The sequence below is a fragment of the Centropristis striata genome, chromosome 6, assembly GCF_030273125.1.
Source record: "Centropristis striata isolate RG_2023a ecotype Rhode Island chromosome 6, C.striata_1.0, whole genome shotgun sequence".
Taxonomy (NCBI): Eukaryota; Metazoa; Chordata; class Actinopteri; order Perciformes; family Serranidae; genus Centropristis; species Centropristis striata.
This window is the reverse complement of record NC_081522.1, coordinates 384026-405007: the sequence shown is the minus strand read 5'-3', so window position 1 is coordinate 405007 and position 20982 is coordinate 384026. Positions and strand designations below refer to the sequence as shown.

The 20982-nt window shown below is 41.2% G+C and overlaps 1 protein-coding gene across 1 annotated transcript in view; it reads right to left on the bottom strand.

Moving 5' to 3' along the window:
- LOC131972763 (spondin-1-like) overlaps positions 1-12784 on the bottom strand; it is a 117858-nt gene extending 105074 nt beyond the window's left edge. The window contains exons 1-2 of the mRNA XM_059334475.1: positions 12450-12784; positions 11156-11262 (exon numbers count right to left, since the gene is read on the bottom strand). Of these exons, the coding sequence (XP_059190458.1) occupies positions 11156-11262; positions 12450-12675 (333 nt within the window). The 5' untranslated portion in view covers positions 12676-12784. The remainder of the gene's footprint in view (positions 1-11155; positions 11263-12449) is intronic.
- Between the last annotated feature and the right edge of the window lie 8198 nt (positions 12785-20982).

The following is a 20982-nucleotide window of genomic DNA, read 5'->3' as shown; positions in this document are numbered from 1 at the left end:
GTAAAAAACTGACTGTGTGTGTGTGTGTAGGTTTCCTTCCTTGCAAATGGAACCAATTTTGTGGCTTTTGGCGTTCAATTACCCAAAACAACATTGGGGAAGAGGGAGCGTACTGTTCATTGAATCTATTTAATATAAAATGAGCCCAAAGCGCTTTTTAAAATCCTCTTTCTACAGTTATATATACATTTTAGTTTTATAATGCTCTGCAGTGGATAATTCAAGAGAATTCTTAAAGGTTTTTAAGAGCTATAATGCTGAAATAGCTTTCAAATTATGGATTGTTTGTGTCTTGTGTTCATACAGACTAGATAACTAAATGGACTCTCTGTTCTTGCAGCTGAAATGATTCCTGCCTTGCTTTCAGTCTGTCATGTTCTTTTCCCATCTTGTGCGAAAGCTCTGGCGTTATCAGGGCTTCGGTGTGAAAAGCTCTGACAAAAACAAGCCGGTCTGTCACCTTGCTAAAGAGCCTCCTCAGTGAACAGACTAGAGATATACAACTGTACATGTGGTAAAGTGAAAGACCTACTGCAACACTGGGCTGGCCCTTTACTCAGCTTTTAACCTTCAATCTTTTTTTATTTGACCTGCTTCTGAACCTCAGTAATCCTTACTGGCATCTTGACTCCATTTACTTTCTCTGTCTGTGAAAAAAGGACATCTGAATTAATGAAAACAAGCATCATTTCCAGCTCATATATTTTTTTTCCCATAACGAAATGCCAAGCCATGTTTAACCAACAGCTGTTTTGAGTTTCAGAGTGATACAATCTCCAGTTTAAATATACAAGTCCACATTTTCTTCCAGAACAAAGTTAAGTACAAAACAGGGATTTGGATGTTTTTTTACATGAGCAAAAGAATTACCCTTGTCAATCACTGGGTGGTTATCTTTGTTATAGACAAATATAATCTTCTGGCTCCCTGGTGTTAAAAATAACTCATGAGCGCAATCAGAAAGAAAGGGCTTGGAGCCAAATCATTTCATGAATAAATGTTTGGTTTATTCATAGCAACAGATGGTGTCAATCAAGGTATCATGGGTTCATGGTAACAATTTGCCTGAGTAAGACCTTAAACAAATCGTGGGCCCATTGTTATTCTGATCAAGTAAACTTAGCCATTGTGTGTGTGTGTGCATGTGCGTATGAATAGGGTTGACTTTGTTTGTGTGTGTGTGTGAGTTTGTGCCTACTTGTGTGTGTTTTCCAGCCTTGCCCACTCAGTCTGTTTAGGCTATTGTCAATGAGAAACAGCATGAATGAAGTAGACAGGCTCCTGCTCAGACCAAGCCTGAGTCACAGAGCTGTTGAGACTGCAGCAGTCATCCTCCATTGCTTTTATCTTCCTAACACTATAAACTAAGTGGTGACATTTTCTATGACACCAAACAGCGGTACTTCGTGTTTTTATAACAAATTGGCATGGTTTCTGCAAGACCCAGGACAGAGGGTGATTAAAACCATTCAGGACATCTTTGATACATCTACTGAGCATCAGTGATATTGGTGAGGTGAGGAATATCCTACCCGGTAACAGCCTGTTTACCCTGCTGCTATCCAATCCACGAGAGTCCAGAGCCTCTTTCCTCATGCTGTAAGACCCCTCAACTCATTTGATTTGATTTGATTTTAATTTGAATGATTTATTTCAAATATGCAACAACAATACAATAATAATAATGCATCAACAGGAGTCAGCCCTAGTGACTCCTGCACTGATAAGGCCGCCAAGCACTAGAGAAGTAAAAACTTGTTCAATCCCACCCCCCTTCTTTAAACAATATTAACAGGTCAGAAATCAAAATCGAAACTCAAACTCAAAACTACCTGTTTCCTTCAGACTAATTTCTCATTTTCATGATATCAATTCTATGTATCAACACCTGCATATCTGTACACCATACCAGTACACATAGATGCATACAAACATACCAATACATTTCCTGTATACCCATACACTTATACATAATCCTACACATTCCCATGTTTCCTACTTACTGACACACTGAAAATGTCAGCCACTCCGACTGCCAGCACCACAGCAACTGTGGAGTCAGCCATCGCAGAAGGCCGAGCCACCACAGCACGCGACACCACCCTTAAGACCAATAGCTTACTGCTGATCACACAGTTAACTAGTCATGTTAATCCTCAGTACTTGAGCACTGCTCATTGTTCTGACATCCCATCGGTTCTACACATAGATATGTGGGTCCAATAGACCAACACATCAATAGTCCGTAAAGATACACACTGGACCCCAGTGACCGCCGATGTGCTACTAAAAAAATAAGTGAATGATTAGGTTTAGGCACAAAAACTACTTGGTTCGGGTTAGAGAAAGATCCCTTCTTTGGGGATCTTTTGGGCCGTTGGACCAATAGGACATTGGATCAATGGCATCGCGCCCAATACCCATTTTTTTGTGTGTGTAGGATAAGGAACTATAACATTCTGTGCTGTCAAATAATAATTAATTAACCTTGAATCCTAAACCTTTAACTTTGCTTGACGTTTTGTCCCAGTGGTGCATATTGTCCTATTATTTCCCTAAATACAGTTTAATAATCTATTTGTCAAAATGCATAATGATATTTGTTTTCATAGATAGACATAGACTTTTGAAAAAATGGAAGTAGTGGGGCCTCCAGTTTCATCACGCTTACAGTCCATCAAACACAATAAGTGTTGGTGGGAAGCCTGTGAGGGATCAGATGATTGATGCTGCTCTGGTGACTCCTGCTAGTTGGCAGAAAGGAGTTTTTTGGGCTGGTAGCGTGAGCCACCAGATTAATATGTCATAAAGGTTAAACTCAGAAGGTATGGTTACAAGTAGAATTTTAGTGATGGAATGGAATTGGAAAATAGAGAAAGAGCGTAAAACTCAAGGTTTTGTAGATGGTACTTTTGTTTTTGTTCTGTGATGGTAACTATCTTTGCTCAAACTGGCCAGTAATGTCTAACAACTTCACTGCTTTTTATATTATTAAACCATTGTGTTTTTGCACTAAAACCCAGGGCTTAATGTCCATGTATCTCTGGCTTGGTTGTGGCTGCATTTCAACAGGCTCAGTGATTGTGTGTTGGATGACAATGTGTCCAGCAGTCCTTGTTGCTGGATCACCAACCTGTATTTGTTGGTTGGCGCATGTGCATGTAGTTGGCATGACCTTGACGGAGAGTTTGGAACTCCTGCACATATCTGTTTGCAGATGTCCACAGGCCAAAAGTAGTGTTAGCAGTGACATGGACTACTGTGCTTTGAAAATTAGGGGGAAAACGGGAAAAGTGCTGAGTCATCTTTCTCCATGAGTCTTCTGAAATTTGACTTGACAGTTTTTTTTTCTCTGTTCAGCAATGGTGGCTATCACTGTTAATGGTGTCGAATAAGCCAGTTTATATCAAACAACTGCTTTTGCAAAGAAAAAAATCTTGGTGATTTTACACTGGACTTCTGACAAATCAACTGTCAATCAAACACGTAAGCAGTCATGTGTAGATTATATTTTCCCCACTAGGTCCAATTCCTGGTAGAGTTGTATCTGTCTCTGTTGTGTTTGTCTTCTTTAATGAATGTTTGTTGGTGGGAATCCAGTGGGGGATCGGGTCCTTAGTTACTGCATTTGTGACTTCTATGTCTTGTTTTGGATGGCGACATGGAGGTGGAGGGTCTTATGAGAATAGCATGAACCTTTTTTTTGTTGGAACACACACACACACACGTATATATATATATATATATATATATATATATATATATATATATATATATATATATTTATAACAAAAGTACTTGGTTTAGTTTAAGAATCAAAACTATATGGTTGGGCTTTGGAAAACATAATTTGGCATGATTTTATTAACTCCTGCTGGACGCGAGGTAATTACGAGAGCTACAGAACTTACATCAAATGTAAATGTGATGTGGAAAGGGACATAGCTACTTACAGAAGTTAATTTACATGTGCAACAAAAATGACAATGCAACCATTACATTACATTAAATGTCATTTAGCAGACGCTTTTGTCCAAAGTGACTTAACAATAAGTGATTCAACCTGGTGGTACCAGACTCAGACCACAGGAATCAAGTAAGAACAGAACTTAAAGAGCTAACTGTCATTGCTAAAGGAGTGCTATACGTTAAAGAAGGAGACCCCTTTTTAATGTTTAGGTTTTTTAGGCGACCATGAGTTAACCGAGGTATTGTTGGAAGAGATAGGTCTTCAGCCTGGTGGAAGATGTCCAGGCTGTCTGAGGTCCTGATGTCGGTGGGGAGCTCGTTCCACCATTTGGGAGCCAAGACAGAGAAAAGTCTGGAGGAGGTTTTGAGGCGAGTTGACCCACGGAGGGTGGGAGTCGCCAGCTGTTTGGCTGATGCAGAGCGGAGAGGACGGGCAGGAGTGTAGAGTTTGACAAGGTCCTGGATGTAAGTAGGACCTGAACCGTTAGCAGCAGAGTACACCAGAGCTAGAGTCTTGAAGCGTATCAGCCACCGGTAGCCAGTGGAGGGAGCGGAGGACGGGTGTTGGTGTGAAACTGTTGCTTTCACTGGCGGCACAAACAATGGTCTGTCTGTTTGACCTATCCCACACCATTCCCACCCACCATTCCCACCAACCATTCCCACCAACCATTCCCACCAACCATTCCCACCCACCATTCCCACCAACCATTCCCACCAACCATTCCCAACAACCATTCCCACCCACCATTCCCGCCAACCATTCCCACCCACCATTCCCGCCAACCATTCCCACCCACCATTCCCACCCACCATTCCCACCAACCATTCCCACCCACCATTCCCACCCACCATTCCCGCCAACCATTCCCACCCACCATTCCCACCCACCATTCCCACCAACCATTCCCACCCACCATTCCCACCAACCATTCCCGCACCATTCCCACCCACCATTCCCACCAACCATTCCCAAACCATTCCCACCCACCATTCCCGCCAACTATTCCCACCAACCATTCCCGCCCACCCGTGAACCTTGTCGTTCTTTATACTTATATACTTCTGCCTTGACTTTTAGACTCTGTAACCTAACTAACACCTTCTGCCGTTTCTGGCACTTCTGCGTTGTCTTCACTTTTCAGCCCCAGAGGTTGCCGCTTGCTTAACGCTCATTGTATTGATGCATTATGTATTAAATAAGCCACAATCAGTGCAGAGTACAATATAACTTATGCAAACCTCAAGCATCTGAACCAACCAGCTTGTCAAGCATAATAAATAAAGCTGCGTAAACTGTTTCTGGAAGTAAACAAGCACATAGTCCCAGATATAAACTTCTGCTAATCAGGGAACAGGCAAGACTCAGGCTGCTGCGTGTCAGGGAGACATAAATTACTTTAGTATCACTTTGAGTGTGATTATAATACATATCAGCCTAACTTTACACACATCCAACATGTCCCTTTCTTCAAAGCCCTCTAAGCTCTGCTTGGCTTATGTAATTGCCTCTATCTTAAACCTATGACTTAGCTGTGGCCCTTTAAACTGATTGGGTTTGTTTATCCCCGGCTAAACTCAGAACCCGAGATAATCTGTGCAGAAAAAAAGAAGATAATATCTCATGTCTGCTCATCTCTCCCCTTATCCAAACAAGCTCTGTTTGTCTCCCTGAGCAATAACACGTTGCTGGCCTAGATAAATATGACCCACGTCCCACACTAACGCAAGGAGGGCTGGGAAAAACACACATACAGACCCACACGTATACCCAAATGCCCATTTGGTGCATATATAAGCACAAAGACACACATTTCCAAAGCAGACAATGACTGCAGACTCAGTGGGATACTGAGCGCCACACACACACATGCACACTCGCAGACATACACTTTTAAGGCCTGACACATTAAGACAGAAGTCCTTTAATGATTGTAATGGGGACAAAGAGCAGATTATTGCTTAAGGAAAAAATAATGAGCAGCAACTCTCAGTTGTGGTGTTTTAGTGAAACAGCAGGCGGGCACATTCCAGGACAGCTGCCAGAAACAACGAGTAGCGAGCAGAGAGAAGAACCACAACTGTGTTGGTTTGGCTCCGCTGCTGCTGCACAATCACCATCATGACATTGCAAAACTAGCCGCATAATTAACTTGTGAAGAATAAACTGTCAGGAATATGAATTGTTGCATAAACTTCATTTTACATAAGTATTATTATGTAAACCTCTTTGATAAAGAGAAGCAGAGTTTGATGGATTGAGGTCATTTAGATAAAAAGCCGGTCTCGCTGTCATGCTGCATCTTCTCTTATCGACCCGCTAATACAACTGGGACACAAAGGACTATTTCATAAATGAAATCATTCTAAAACTAATTTATGTTACTGCATCTATTCAAGGTTTTCATTGATAGAATGTAATGTAATGTAAAAGGTACAGCATGGTGCAGGACACAGCGTGTTTCACAGTCAGCTTCACAAGCAAATACATTCTGAAAACACTCGGCAGCGTTTTGACAGCAGCTTATCTCTAGAGGCCTTCATTATCTCCCACATGTGGATAAAAGTGTCAATTACAACTGTCAATTACACAACAAAAAAGTGTCTGATGGATTTGCCGATATGTATGAAACAGCTTGCAAAGCCAGATTGTCAACTTTAATTTTGTTTCGAGTTACCACACTGTTCCAGTCTCTGGTCTCTGCCACGCTCAGGACCTGCTGGGACTCTGAGGTCCAGACTGAGCGCTCAGGACCTGCTGGGACTCTGAGGTCCAGACTGAGCGCTCAGGACCTGCTGGGACTCTGAGGTCCAGACTGAGCGCTCAGGACCTGCTGGGACTCTGAGGTCCAGACTGAGGTGTTTAATGTGCAGAGCAGAAAGCAAACACAGCAGACATGAAATGCTTCAGTTTCAACTGTTTAAAATCAAAATGAGCCGAGCCAGTTAGCCGCAATGTGACTGAGTGGATGACTCAAGATATCCTGTTTCCATTCTGACACAACCAGGTTCTACTGTGGTTCTACTGTGGTTCTACTGTGGTTCTACTGTGGTTCTACTGTGGGAAAAAACACACCAATGAGTATCTGTGTTTCCATACAACAAGCTGGTGTGTGAGTACAGATAAGACGTCTAAGTTTAAGTAAAGACTTCTTAATTTTATCTATCCTGCTCCAGAAACTCAGATGAAATCACTCTCAATTGTGTGACTTAAAAAAATAAAAAATGATATATATATATAAATATATCTATAGTAAAGCAGTGTCTAAACTTGGAATTTTTATTATTTTTGTGGTTTAAAAAGTTGGAATCCACCCAGACGACTCTGATAAGATGCTCAGGGTGGAACCACAACCAGGCATGAGAGATTTAAACCACATTCACGATACAATACACAAGCAAAAGAAGCAAAGAGAATGAATGAATGAAGAAATAAAAAAGATTATTAACTGTCGACACACTCTCCAAGACAAACAGTTTCAGTGCCACGAACCAAACTGAGAGATTGACACTGAATGAATAAATGATTTCCAAACCATTCAAACCGTTTCAACTGATTGCACAATCTATTGTCTGTCATAGTTTAATAAAAGAAAATAATATAAATAATTAACCCCATAAAGCTCAGGCGGTGGAAGGTTTATGCTGATCCCATAAAGTTTGGGCCAGAAAACAAAGTTCCAGCAGTACAAATGTGTTTGTTTTTGTTTTTGGATATTTCTACATACTGGTTCGATGTGGGAATCACCAGGACATGATTTTATCCCGATACTTGAGTAACGATACAATATTATTTTATTCATTTATTTATTTATCTTATTTATTATTTTTATTTTGGGCATTATGCGGTATGGTGAGTATTGTGATCCAATATATTGCGATTTCACTGTTTAACTGCATTTTGTGTCCACAAAATTAAATTCAATCAAGAATTGTTTTGTCAAATAAGAGAAACTTAACTGAACTAAACTTAACTGATACAAAACATGTTGGACGACAACAACTGCAGCATTTTCTCAAACTCTCTTCAACTTTAGCTTCACTGCTCCAAATTGTTTTGAATCAAACATAAAAAAACATACTTTTTAGCGTTTTTTAACAACTTCCCGACATGATGCCTATAGATTCTGTCGGTCTTCTAGTTCCATATGATATCAGTTTCTCCAGTTTATTCTTAAAAAGTGAGCTAGCTACGGCCATTCAAGGGAAGTTAGCAGCATGAAATGAAGTGAAACATTTTTTGTAACTTGACCTCGCTGAATCAAATGACTTCATGACTAATAAAATAATGGATTAACTATCTTTTTAAAGAATTATTAACTCTGCATCAAGAAAACGGTACTACATTCATGGTCTCCAGAGGATGAATCCTGATGACTTTTGGTTGACTTTTTGTGTTGTATTGAAATCAGTTTTCATGCTAGAATTAGCATGTAGCTGAACACCAATGTTTTGAAGAGCAGCCTGCAGCAGGGCTGCATACGGACACAAACGCTGCAGCTGCTAACTTCAGCAGCAGAATGTGAATCAAGCTGCAGGAAGACATGTTGCATTGGACACGTATTAATGCTTGTGAACTGTACAATCAAAACAGGAATCCACTCTTAGAGACCCTCTTTATAGTTCTGCTATTTAAGGCTGCCTGATTATGGCAAAAATCATAATTACAATTATTTAGGATAACTCAATTTATATAATAACAAATTTAATAAGCTTTTTCTTTTCAACAGTGGATTTCCTCGAACTTTGAAGAGATTTCAACTTATCAAAAAAACAAAAGGAACTCACGACTCAAGGAAGCCTATTTAATATTTATTTTTTTAATGAAAACCGAGGTTCATTACTCAGTCTCCCTCCCTGCTGTCACATCTCAGCTCTCTCACTCAGTGAGGGAGTGGTAGTGTTTGTGTTGGAGCTGTCATTAGTGAACATTGATTTAAAATGGAAATAAATCAGATAACACTCATGAAGTGATATCAACACAGTTGTGGTTTTATAATTAGGTCCTCTTTGTCGGAGATAAAGTCCACAGATTTCGGGGGACAACCAGCTCCATAAACAGGAAGTGCTTGCAGGCAGCGTTAAGACCAGGAACAAAAAAACGGGAAGAGAAAATGTCTATTGGCTAGGCTAGTCACAATCATATCAGCTGATTAGCAAAAGTTCTCTTTGGGCTGACGCATTCAGTGCCTAACCAGGGTTAGCGCTAACGCTGAGACACACTTTGCTGTGATTCGAGGTAGCTCTGCTCTGTGGGTCAGAGTTTCACTGTGGGCGGGGCTCAGGCAGCTCCTCACTCAGATGCACGTACACAGTGGCATTAATTGGTCTTACAGTTACAATAATATTGTTTATTGCAATTATTTCTGGGACAATCTATCGACCAACAACATGTAGTTACCATGACAGGTCTAGGCTAGGCTAAAGCTAACTCCTTATTGGCTATCATGAATGGATTATCATTATTTGAGAGTGAGTTTGGGCTTTTAGGGGAAAAAGACCACCGCTGTAAAGGAAAGTGGTGCTCGGGATTTATTACACAAGACAAAACAAAAGCATCATAGTGAAAAGGAATGTAGCACAATAATCACTTTATCTTGATCTTAAACGTTGAAAGTCAAAATCGTAATTGAGAATACATTCTGATTAATCACAAAGTCGTCAAAAACTCCTGATTGATGAGTGCTTGGACACTAAAACCACAAAACCCCTTCAAAACAGCGTTCGTCCTCATCCTAATAAGGAATCAGGGTTTCCGCCATATTAATTTAGTAGCGTCATGACAACCATAGCAGCGCTAACACTTTGTTAGCATCATTGGAGTTTCTGAGTGAGGTTAGACGGCCTGTTAGAGCAGATGGCTAGCTAACATTACTGGAGGAGAACAAAGCTCCCTGCATGTGCTAAGCATTACGGGATGAAGGGTGTGAGACCCACCTTCAAAATAAAAGCAAACAAATGTAACTTTCACAGTAAATAGCACATGGATGTGTTAGCAGAATCCAACTACACAATTTACAAGAAGAACCCTTATTCTCCTTTACAATAATTCATTAAATGCAATGCTTGAGATGAAAAAGTAGCATTAGAATGTGCGAGATGCCACCAAATTTAGGCTTTTAGGGCAAAAAAATGCTGCAGGCAACCGTTGCCCCGGACCCCCGGACCCCCGGACCCCCCTACTGTTCAGGTCCCTGTGGGAAACACTGGTTCTAAAGCTGGCTTTGCAGTTGACTGTCGTTTTTTATACTTTCTAAATTGCTGATTGATATTTACATGCTCACACCAACCAGAGGAAAAATAACCCTTTACCCTCGCTGCTGAAAAAATCCTGGAGGAAACACTGTGGAATTATGGGCCATGTCAAAAAAGCCTGAGACAGCTGACAGATTATTGGCTGTTAATTCACATAGCAGGAATTGATCCCTATAATTTATTTCCCTCAATCATCAGTGAAAACCCAATCTGTTAGTGCAGAAGTGCCAACAAACACAGATGTTGCTGACATGATAAAAAGGAAGATGAAAGATGGGATAAATACCGAACGCTCACTGTTGTGTGTGTGTGCATGCAGGGAGAGCAGCATTCCTACAAAAATCTCAACAAACATGATTATTTGTTTGAAGAAGAGCTGTTGGCTACATTGCAGCAGCCTCCTGCTCTGCGTGGTGAGAGTCTGGTTAGGATCAGCTGCAGATGTGTGTTCCTGTTTACAGAGCGGGAGGTAATTGAGGAAGTCTGGCTCTCTCCTCGGGAGCTCTCTGCTGCTCAGTGGGAGCTGTGTTACTACTGAACCAAACATCTCACATCTCTCTGCTTCTTTCTCTCTGTCCTCACATGCCTCCTCCACTCTTCTCTTTCCCTCTCTTCTTCTTCTTCTTCTTCCGCTGGAGGAAACATTTGCTACTTAGCAGGAAAGATGCCAAGTCTGCCTCAGCGAGAAGAGCCGCACCAAAGAGGCAACTAGATTCTCCTTTCTTCTCCGTTTCCTGGCGTGATCCAGGGGAGCTGTGTTGGTGTTTGTGTCTGTCAGCACCTCCTTTAACCTCCTTTAACCTCCTTATCAGAGGCTTAGTCCACTCCCATGTGCATGAAAATGACTTCATCTTTTGTGAACTTCCCCAGAAACCTCACATTATGCATTCAACGATACTTCCTTTTCCTTTTCACACCTGCTCATCCTTACCTGGAACTGGCCGGTGTAGTCCTCGTCTGTGGTGCCCTCCCGGCCCTCCTTCAGCGAGATGAGGGTGAAACCTCGGAAATAAGACGGGCTGGTCGCCAGCAGGACCACTGTTGAGGAGGAGAGGGTATATTAATCCACAGAGAGCAGGAAGAAGCACATAGAAGCACAGCAGGTCCTGCTGGATGACACAGGATCACTGTGAAGCTTCATGCTGCATCATCAGAGTGAGAGAGGCAGTAAACACCTCAGCATCACACACTAGAATAAAGACAAGCCTGTAAATCTACTGTAGGGTGTTTTTAGTGCCGGGAACAGGCCAGGAACGGGAGATATATATATATATATATATATATATATATATATATATATATATATATATAAATATATATAAAGAGACGTGGGTGGAATGTCATTCAGCTCAACCTTGCATTTTCATAGCGGATCATTTATCTTAAAGTTTGCTCCCGGTGCTGAGAAGGAAGATGTCAATATTTTCAATCTTATCCAGTTTTTAAAAAGTTAAATTATTTTCAACTTAAAGGCTGTGAAGGCTTCTTTCCCCCGGTGATGTCCTTCACAGTTCCTGAGAGCTGATTAGAGTTTAGTCCTGATCTGAGTATTATCAGCAGGGAGACTTTAAGACAAGTTTATAACCTTAATAATAAACTAAACTAAACTAAAGGTGACCTTTTAGGGGCCAGTGTCAAAACTACAGGACTTTAAAATCTGGAGTTTTTTTATTTTATTTTCATGAATAAAGTTTGGATTTAAAAACAGTGAAAGTGAAACTGTTCTATATCAATGTTGTTGGTTGTTAAAACTGCTTTGAGTTGACTTCTAAACTTGCCAAACATGAAGAGAAGTCTTTCTTTATGTGGCTGAATCCACCAGCAGGACGGACACTTTAAACTGGTAAACTGGAGCTTTTTCTGCATGTTCCTATGTGAGTGTGTGTGTGTGTGTGTGTGTGCGTGTGTGTGTGTGTGTGTGTGTGTGTGTGTCTCCTTGCTTGCTGGAAGAGGAGAGGAAGTGAATATGGGTCAGACATTATAACACTAAGTATCCTTATCAAACTCTCCTGCAGGAGCCGGAGGTTTGGATCTTGTGTCCTCCAGGCTCTAGTTTCTAGTGAAACAGAATACTTTGGCTTTTATTTGCGTTGTGAGCGGTTATAGACATACTCTCGTTGTCTGGAAATACAATAAAATGAATTTTAATGTTTTTTTAAGTACAAACACCCTGTTTATCAACTTGATAAACACTTAATTTGGCGCCCAGGACTAGAACACATTACCTCTGTAGGTGCGTCCGGGCTGGTAGGCTTCCGGGTCCCCCTCCACTCGGAGCCTGAACTCCCGGTGCCCATCCCACCGGGTCCCCTGGGTCTGCGCCCGGAGGATCCGCCCGCAGTACCCGTCCGTCCTGCCTCCGGAGGGCTCCTCTACGAAAGCCACGGCGTTGCACACGAAACTCGAGAGAAAATAGTACTGCAGAAACAGCAGATGTAGATACATTCCCATCTCGGAGCCCGGGGATGAGTACACAGGCAGCTCAATCAAAAATATACACCAAGTGGAAGAAAGAGGAGAAAGAGCGGACAGGATCAGTTCCAGCCCCTTCCCCCAGGAACTCCCCCCAACCAGCCGCGTCACAGCCAGCGGGAAAGGTGAAGAGCAGGAGACGAGTCCATCCTGAACTGGAGAGGAGCAGCGCGTCACAGGAGAGAGGAGCAGCGGAGAGAGGAGCAGCGCGTCAGGAGGAGAGAGGAGCAGCGCGTCAGAGGAGAGAGGAGCAGCGCGTCAGGAGGAGAGAGGAGCAGCGCGTTCAGAGGAGCAGCGCGTTCAGGAGGAGAGAGGAGCAGCGCGTCAGAGGAGAGAGGAGCAGCGCGTCAGAGGAGAGAGGAGCAGCTGATCCCGGATCAGTGTTTCTCCTCAGAGAGAGGATCAGCAGGGGGGCCGCAGGAGAACCGAGCCGCTGCCTCCTGGACTTCAGGAGAGAAGGTCCAGACTGAGCCCGCCCTCCCGAAGACACAAACACTCCGAGGCTCCGGTCGGTTCCCTCGTTAGGAAACATTCAGACCAACAAAGCTGCACTACATGTTGTTTATCGTCCTGTGCGTATTTACGCATTATTTGTTCCTCAGATGTACTGTTTTCATGAATAAATGAGCAATGAACAACACTTTTATTATTCAACAACTACTACAGAAAAGTGTTCGATGCTGAGAAGTTATAAAAATAAAGCACCTACAGTCTTGATAATAACCAAAATCATTATCAATAAAACCATGTTAAATGTCTAGATATCAGCTCTTAAATTAAACTCTTATCACATTATATTATCATTATATTTGTCCCAACAGATGAACCTTTAGTTGTACCAGCCATTAAAATGAACAAGAAACTGAAGAAAACTAGGGTGTCTCATATTTTTCCATGACTGAGTATCATTATGTCCTTTAAATGAACTGTGATTCAACATTAATTTAATTCTAATAAACCTTAAAGTCTATGAGCTCCATTACAGCCTCCTGTATTTTATTTAACCGTTTCCTTGGAGGTTAAATGGACACTTTCCTGTATGGCCTCTGGTGTAGAACACCATCACCATCAACATCTCCTCACCTGCTGTAATAATTCCTGTAAACACTTTGAAGACATTGATTTATTTGCATCAGTAGAGTGGCCACTAGGTGTCGCCACAGTATCTTTCTCCTTGATGTTTTCTAGCTACTTAGTAAATTTGTCACTCATCTAATCACTGCACCCTTTACTCTCCCATCTCCTCAACTTTTATTATAGTGCTGAGAAAAGTATGAGGGATTATGGAAATATGGGGTTTAAGGTTTAATAATAAATGTGTAGTTTTGACTCAGCTGAAGCAATAAGTTTGAGTGAAGTTATATTTTGATCCATTTACAATTTATTTTTGTTCCTTTATGACATTTGTTAATCCTCCTTTATTCTGTCTGCATTATAAACACACAAACCTTTTTTTTTAATTAACCTTCACTTTGACTTTCTTGTGTATTTAAAATACTATAATGAAATAATCAGCACAAATGTGTGTACGAATAATAAAACCTGATGGAAATGAGCTGCATCAAATAAACTGAAATGTCCGTGTTTTCATGGCTTTTCATCCACATGCCACACATGTGTGAGTTTTCATGAGTGTGTGTGTGTGTGTGTGTGTGTGTGTGTGTGTGTGTGTGTGTGTGTTGTTAGCTAACTGGGAGCTGGAGCTGGTTAAACTAAACAGCATCAGGCTGATGTCTCTGTGTGATGAATCCCATCTGGAGTGACTCTGCACTATAAACTGTGTGACGGGTTGCTGATGTCGGCAGCGTTGCCTCCGTCGAGTCAACAGCAACCCAGTGACCTTTGGGAATGGAAACAACCTGTTTGCACAGCAGCCAGTAACATTCCTGCATTCAAACATCAGTTCAGGAAGTCAGGATCAGCGTGGATCAGAGCCGTCTGCCTCCTGAACGTCAGCAGAAGTTCATTCTGATTCAAGAGTTCCTGTTAAAGACGCCTTTCCCTCTTTTCACCTCGTTTATTCACATCATTGTTGTATCTGTTTCATCCAGTAGTTCAGTTCCTAACAGCTGAGGTGTAATGGAACATTATAGCCGTGTTTCTACTCGGGGGAGAAGTGGCCAAGGGAAGATCTCTCAGCATGTCTCCATTACAACTCGGCCCTCAGAGGGATTCATGAGCCTCCGGAGGACGTTTGGCGTGATCGCTTCGTGGCAGTTTCCACCGTGACGTCACATACGCGACGGATTAAAGACGGGAGACTCAACATCAGAAGCTGATCATAAAGAAAGCAGCATGGCTAATTATGCAACGTGTCTCCGCTGATCATCAACATAGTGATCGTGAATTAACCGGCATTTCATTTTGTGTCTTTTTTTGTAATTTTGTGTCTTTTTTGGTCATTTTGTGTATTTTTCTAATAATTTTGTCTTTTTTGGTAATTTTGTGTCTTTTTTTGTATTTTTGTGTCTTTTTTTGGTCATTTTGCCTCCAGCAGCCTCCAGTTAATTTCAGTTTGAGACCTCACTTATTTTACCTTATATATTTCTAATTAATTGATAGAATTTTGTAAAAATCTGTTTTCACTTTGATATTAGAGAGGGTTTTTTGCGAATTCTTTATAAAAAGGCCAAATTATATTGACCATGATTTCATGTGTAAAAGCAACAAAAGGGTGAAACATCAAAGGGGAATTAATACTTTTGTATATTGTATTTTGCCTTTGTACAGTTTTTCATCGATTATATGTCAAAAAATTATTTGGCAAATGTCCTCACTCTGTTTCATTTATATTGCCAACTGGTTGCCAGTTATGTACATAATTATGTTTAGAGAATTAGTCTGCATAGATAGATGTAAAATGCTGAGTGGGCATAAAGTCCCTGCAGCGATCATAACATATGCATCTGTCTTTAGTCAACTTCCTGCTTGGATCAGACTTTCAGGGGGTAATAAGGTTCTGATGCAGGAAGCTCAGGCCAAAAGGGTGTATTAAATATGAAAATTACACTGATCTTAGTGTGTGGAAGTCATTTCCTCTAATGGACTATAAGGGTCCTGAAAAAGCCCCCAACACTGTGCTCAAGTGTGTAATAGAATTTCTAATCATTTTACAAAGCTTTTTTATTCTGCTCATAGAAGGACTTTGCTTCATTTAAGTCCTTACTTCCATCTCAAGTAATGAAAATGGATTGCATGAATTAAACTGTATGGGTTAAAGGGGCATCTGCCAAAAATTACCAGGACCACTCATTCCTGTCATCGCCCTCTTCAAAATATCTAAAATATATAAATAATAATAATATAAATAGGACGAACTGTTCACCACGAGAGTTATCCTAAAAAAAAGGAATTTTGTCTGCTCAGGTTAGATTGTTGTTCATTTTAATCGCAAAAAACAAACTTGCCAGGCTTGTTTATAGGTTTTGTAAAAGAAAAGAGAAAAAAAAGAAAACAAATTAACATCAAGCATGGACTTCAAACATAAAATATGACATATATGGAAGAATTTTTACTTATTACACAGGACATTAACCAATCTAAAGAAGACAACAAGGCATGGCATATGCATTATATTTACAATATAAAAAGTATTTATGCCCCTTGATGTTTCACCCTTTTGTTTCTTTTACACATGAAATCATGGTCAATATAATTTGTTTTTTTGACAAGAATTTGGAAAAAAAGAACTCTTTAATATCAAAGTGAAAGCAGATATTTTACAAAATAACATAAATGAATTAAAAAGCTAGCACTAGCATTAGCTGATAACATTGGATACATCAAAGCAACATGGCACAAAAAACCAAGGTGGAAACGACCAAAACACCAAACTGAAGGCTTTAAAACTGAATACCATGTTGAAGAAGTAGAAAACTTCTATTAAACCAATATGAGTATCTGTAGTGTAGATAATGCTCGGTATTGGATTATTGCTTGGTTTATCATAATGATGGATATGGAGATGAAAGTCATGAATAATTAGACATCATGGGCTTTACTCTTAAACAGCTGACCAGTAAAAACCATGAATGACTTTTTGACTGAATTAAGTTTTATGATCTAAATGGAATTTTTTTTTTTGGGGGGGGGGGATTCAATTTTAAAAAATATTTTTCTTCTGATTTTGGAGATAGATGTTTTTCACTGGACCACAGTGTTCCATCTCACAGCTAATCAAAGTCTGCACATGGAGGTGGTTTGATCAACAAACAGGACTTTCACTATGAAACTGACTGTCAGCAAGTTATTTATGTAATAAGCATACACATTTTATCCTAAACTATGATATTTTACTAAATGAAACTGTGTAGTTTTGTTCTCTGGACCGTTTCACAGCCGTAACCACATGTAAAACTGTAGTTTTCCTTCAAATCACAACATCAACCATAATTTGTCACAATCTTGTTTTGAAATATGTTCAGTGAGAATACAGTTTCATTGTATGGAAAGATCATTTTTAAAAGGCACTTGAGTTGATCTCAGGTGCTTAATTCACAATGTCTGAATATAAAACATGCAGGAGCAGATAGTTTATCCCAGCAGGTAGTTTTATAATGACTTCCCCCACTCTAATATAGAATATAAGCTTTCTACGTTATCCGTTTAACAGTGGAGGCTCAGAGCCAGATAGCCATCAGAGATAAATTACATCTATATATCAAATTAAAGCACTTCATGAAATCCACTGAATCTAATACTGAAAGCAAACTGGCCACATTTGAATTAAGTGGGAAAAAAACAGAAAACAAAGGAAAGTGTAAGTATATTGGCTCTCTTGTATAAACTTAGTTGGAATGTAATTTTTTAACTCTGTTATCTCTGCTGAGGCCTCCATCAGTCATGTCATTATGTTTTATTATTATTATTATTGTTTATTATGTTAAATCAAACAGCCCAGGCATGAACAGTGAGGTGACCACACACACTACAGGCCTCCTGGAAAACGATTACTGCACAATTAAAGAGCATCAAACAGGTGCAATCAGCTGAATACCAAATATAATTAATACAAGAAATGATGTGTAGAGTTTATGTATGGGTGGTTAGCTGCACGTGTTTAAGTGTGTTTGTATCTTATGTGTGAATGTCTTTTCAGTAGACATTAATGGTTCTATAGTTTGGATACAAGATATAGTTGCAGACTAAATAATCCAAGGTTCTCATGAAAAAGCTGCAGCGATCAATATTTTTGCAATTACAGAGGATCAATGGGTGGAATGAATAACTATGTGCAATATGAAAGATGTTGTTCGTAGTGTCAGCAATTAACTTCCATTTCTATACTTTTTTGGTTTAGTTTGTGTGTTCTTTCCTACTTGTTTCCAACTGAAAGCTGCAGTAATCAATGTTTTCATATCATCAATGAAACAAATATACACAGCCGCCAATAAAGTTGGAATTTAATATATTTTTTTTACCTCTTTCCATAAAATGATCGTGACAATGTGACAGATAAAGTTTATCTTCTCAAATTAATCAATCTCTTCCAAACATATCGGATCAATTATTATTGATACACGTTTTAGTTGGTCTCTCTCAGCTGCACCGAGTTGGTCTTGGTCTTGCTAGTCCGCTAACACTAGCGATCGCCGGCTAACGTTAGCATGCTATCGATTAGTTGCTGACGTTAGCAAGCTAGTGCAAGCCTGTTTCAATTACATTGCAGTTAAACATGTCAAATAAATGAATGATGCACGTTTCAGTTGGTCTTGTTGGTCAGATAACGCTAAGCTAACCTTAACTTAATCCCAGGGGGAGGAAGGAGGAATTATATTAAATACATTGAAACACTCAACTTTGATTAAGCAGCATACCACACCAGCTGCAGGATGAGCTGCCTGTCAATGGTGAACCCGGTATGCAGCAGCAGTGGTGTCCAGGCCAGAGGCCAGAAACAGAATCTCAGAAACAGAAGAGTAGATACACATCCTAGCAGAATATTTTACATGCTTTATGAATTTGTCTCGAAAGGGAAAAACAAAGAAATCAAACAGTGACCTTGGACTTTGTTGGAACCAACACGACTTGAATTGTGGGTAACTACACATGATTTTTAAGCTGTTGCACAAAGGTGCACAATGGGATTCTGGAGAAAGACGGTTGATTGTTCACGTTGTTACTCCAACCAACCAAAGCATCCGTATGTGACGACCTGGTAATGAGACTCCAAAATCACATACTGCACCTTTAATCTGCACTGCAAGTTGCATTTACAATAAAATGAATGAAATAGGTTGAAGGGGTATAAACCCAGCAAGAGTTAAAACTTCCTGTGACTGTCACTCAGTATGTGACCTCTGTAGAGGAATGAAAATACGAAAAAGTTTAAATAGAGGGCTCATATTTATGGAATCAGTGCTCTGACTTTTCAGTTTCATCAATGAGACTGGATGGAATAAGATGGAAATGATCTGGAGGTGACAGCGATTGAATATTTGAGGTTCATGTGGAAGATAATGACATGCCAATGACATACTGGTCTGTTCCACCAAAAAGAACTAGACGCGAACAGTCCCACAGTAGTTTTCTCTCTTGGCTGTCTCTTCTCACTGGTCCGGTGGAAATCACCTCCACGAAGTCTGATGGCCACGCAACAGCAAGTTATAGGGACTGAACATTATTACAAAGTGTCAGTCTCCTGCACTTACACAATTATTTTATATAAGTATGAAGCATAATTTACATGCACGCACCTCCTGAAGCTAAATGAATCATTCATGACAAATTGGTGGAGCGACAACACATATATGGATTTTACTTTCATGCAGTCCCCATGCATGGACCTCTCTGTTCCATCTCCAAACCCTCACTGCCCCGACACTCTCCACACATATCTGGCTCTGTCAATCACATTTAACAAGCTATAGATGGAGGGAGGCAGTGGCAGGGTGTGTGTGTGTGTGTGTGTGTGTGTGTGTGTGTTAATGGCAGCCCTCAGAACCAGACAGGAGAAAAAGAGTGAAAGTAAAGAGATGGAGAAGGAGGATTGAATTAAAGTAGCAGCGGTGTGTAATGACTCCAGCTGAGTGCATTGTGTTTCTAAAGGTTTCCCTTCAGGTCGTCCCGTCCTTCTGATCACCAATTAAGGACTGCCGGGGGCAAAGCACAACACCATTGAGTCCCTTTATAGTATTGGAATAAATGCTAAGTGGGGGTGGGAAAATTATAATCACCCAGCTCACAGTCCTAATGAGAAGAAAACGCAATGTTTCAGATGCAGTTCGACCTCATCAGATGTTGAAACAGTGGCAGCGCTGCAGATCCACAGTCGGGAGGAATAATTGAGCTGACATTTGGAGAGCGAGCAGGCAATCAGCCTCGCTGTGTTCTGTCTGCTGCACCTTTACTTCCAGCTAATCTACACTTCTATTAATGTATTCTGACTCAATGTGATTCTTTCTTTTTTCCACTTTCTCTTCCTGCTCTCACATACTGTTGTTAAAATGTTTATGAGCTACCAGCAGCGTGGCTGAAGGCCTGAGGACGGTGTTACGCTGCCCTCCGAGATCTGGACGCCCTCCGAGATCTGGACGCCTCCGAGATCTGAACGCCCTCCGAGACCTGGACGCCCCCCGAGATCTGAGCGCCCCCCGAGATCTGAGCGCCCCCCGAGATCTGAGCGCCCCCCGAGGTCTGGACGCCCCCCGAGGTCTGAGCGTCCTCCGAGGTCTGAGCGCCCTCCGAGACCTGGACGCCCCCCGAGATCTGAGCGCCCCCCGAGATCTGAGCGCCCCCCGAGGTCTGGACGCCCCCCGAGGTCTGAGCGTCCTCCGAGGTCTGAGCGCCCCCCGAGGTCTGGACGCCCTCCGAGATCTGAGCGCCCTCCGAGATCTGAGCGCCCCCCGAGATCTGAGCGCCCTCCGAGATCTGAGCACCCTCCGAGATCTGAACGCCCTCCGAGACCTGAGCGCCCTCCGAGGTCTGAGCGCCCCCCGAGGTCTGGACGCCCTCCGAGATCTGAACGCCCTCCGAGATCTGAACGCCTCCGAGACCAGAACGCCCTCCGCGGGGATCGCGCACGACGAAAACCACAAGGACCCTCATTCATCAGACGAGCGTAGAAACGAGTGCAGATCTGATCGTATATTTCGTCTTATATATTTCGTTTGTATCTCTCCAATCAGAGCATCAGAATGGTCGGCTGTTGATAAATGTGGCGGCTATGTTTGTCACTATAAATAAAAAATACAAGAGAGTTTTATCAGCTCCACACATCATTACAATAGTTTAAGATCAGTTCTTCTGCACAACAGATGGCAATTTTGGTCGGTGGGTCAATCTGTC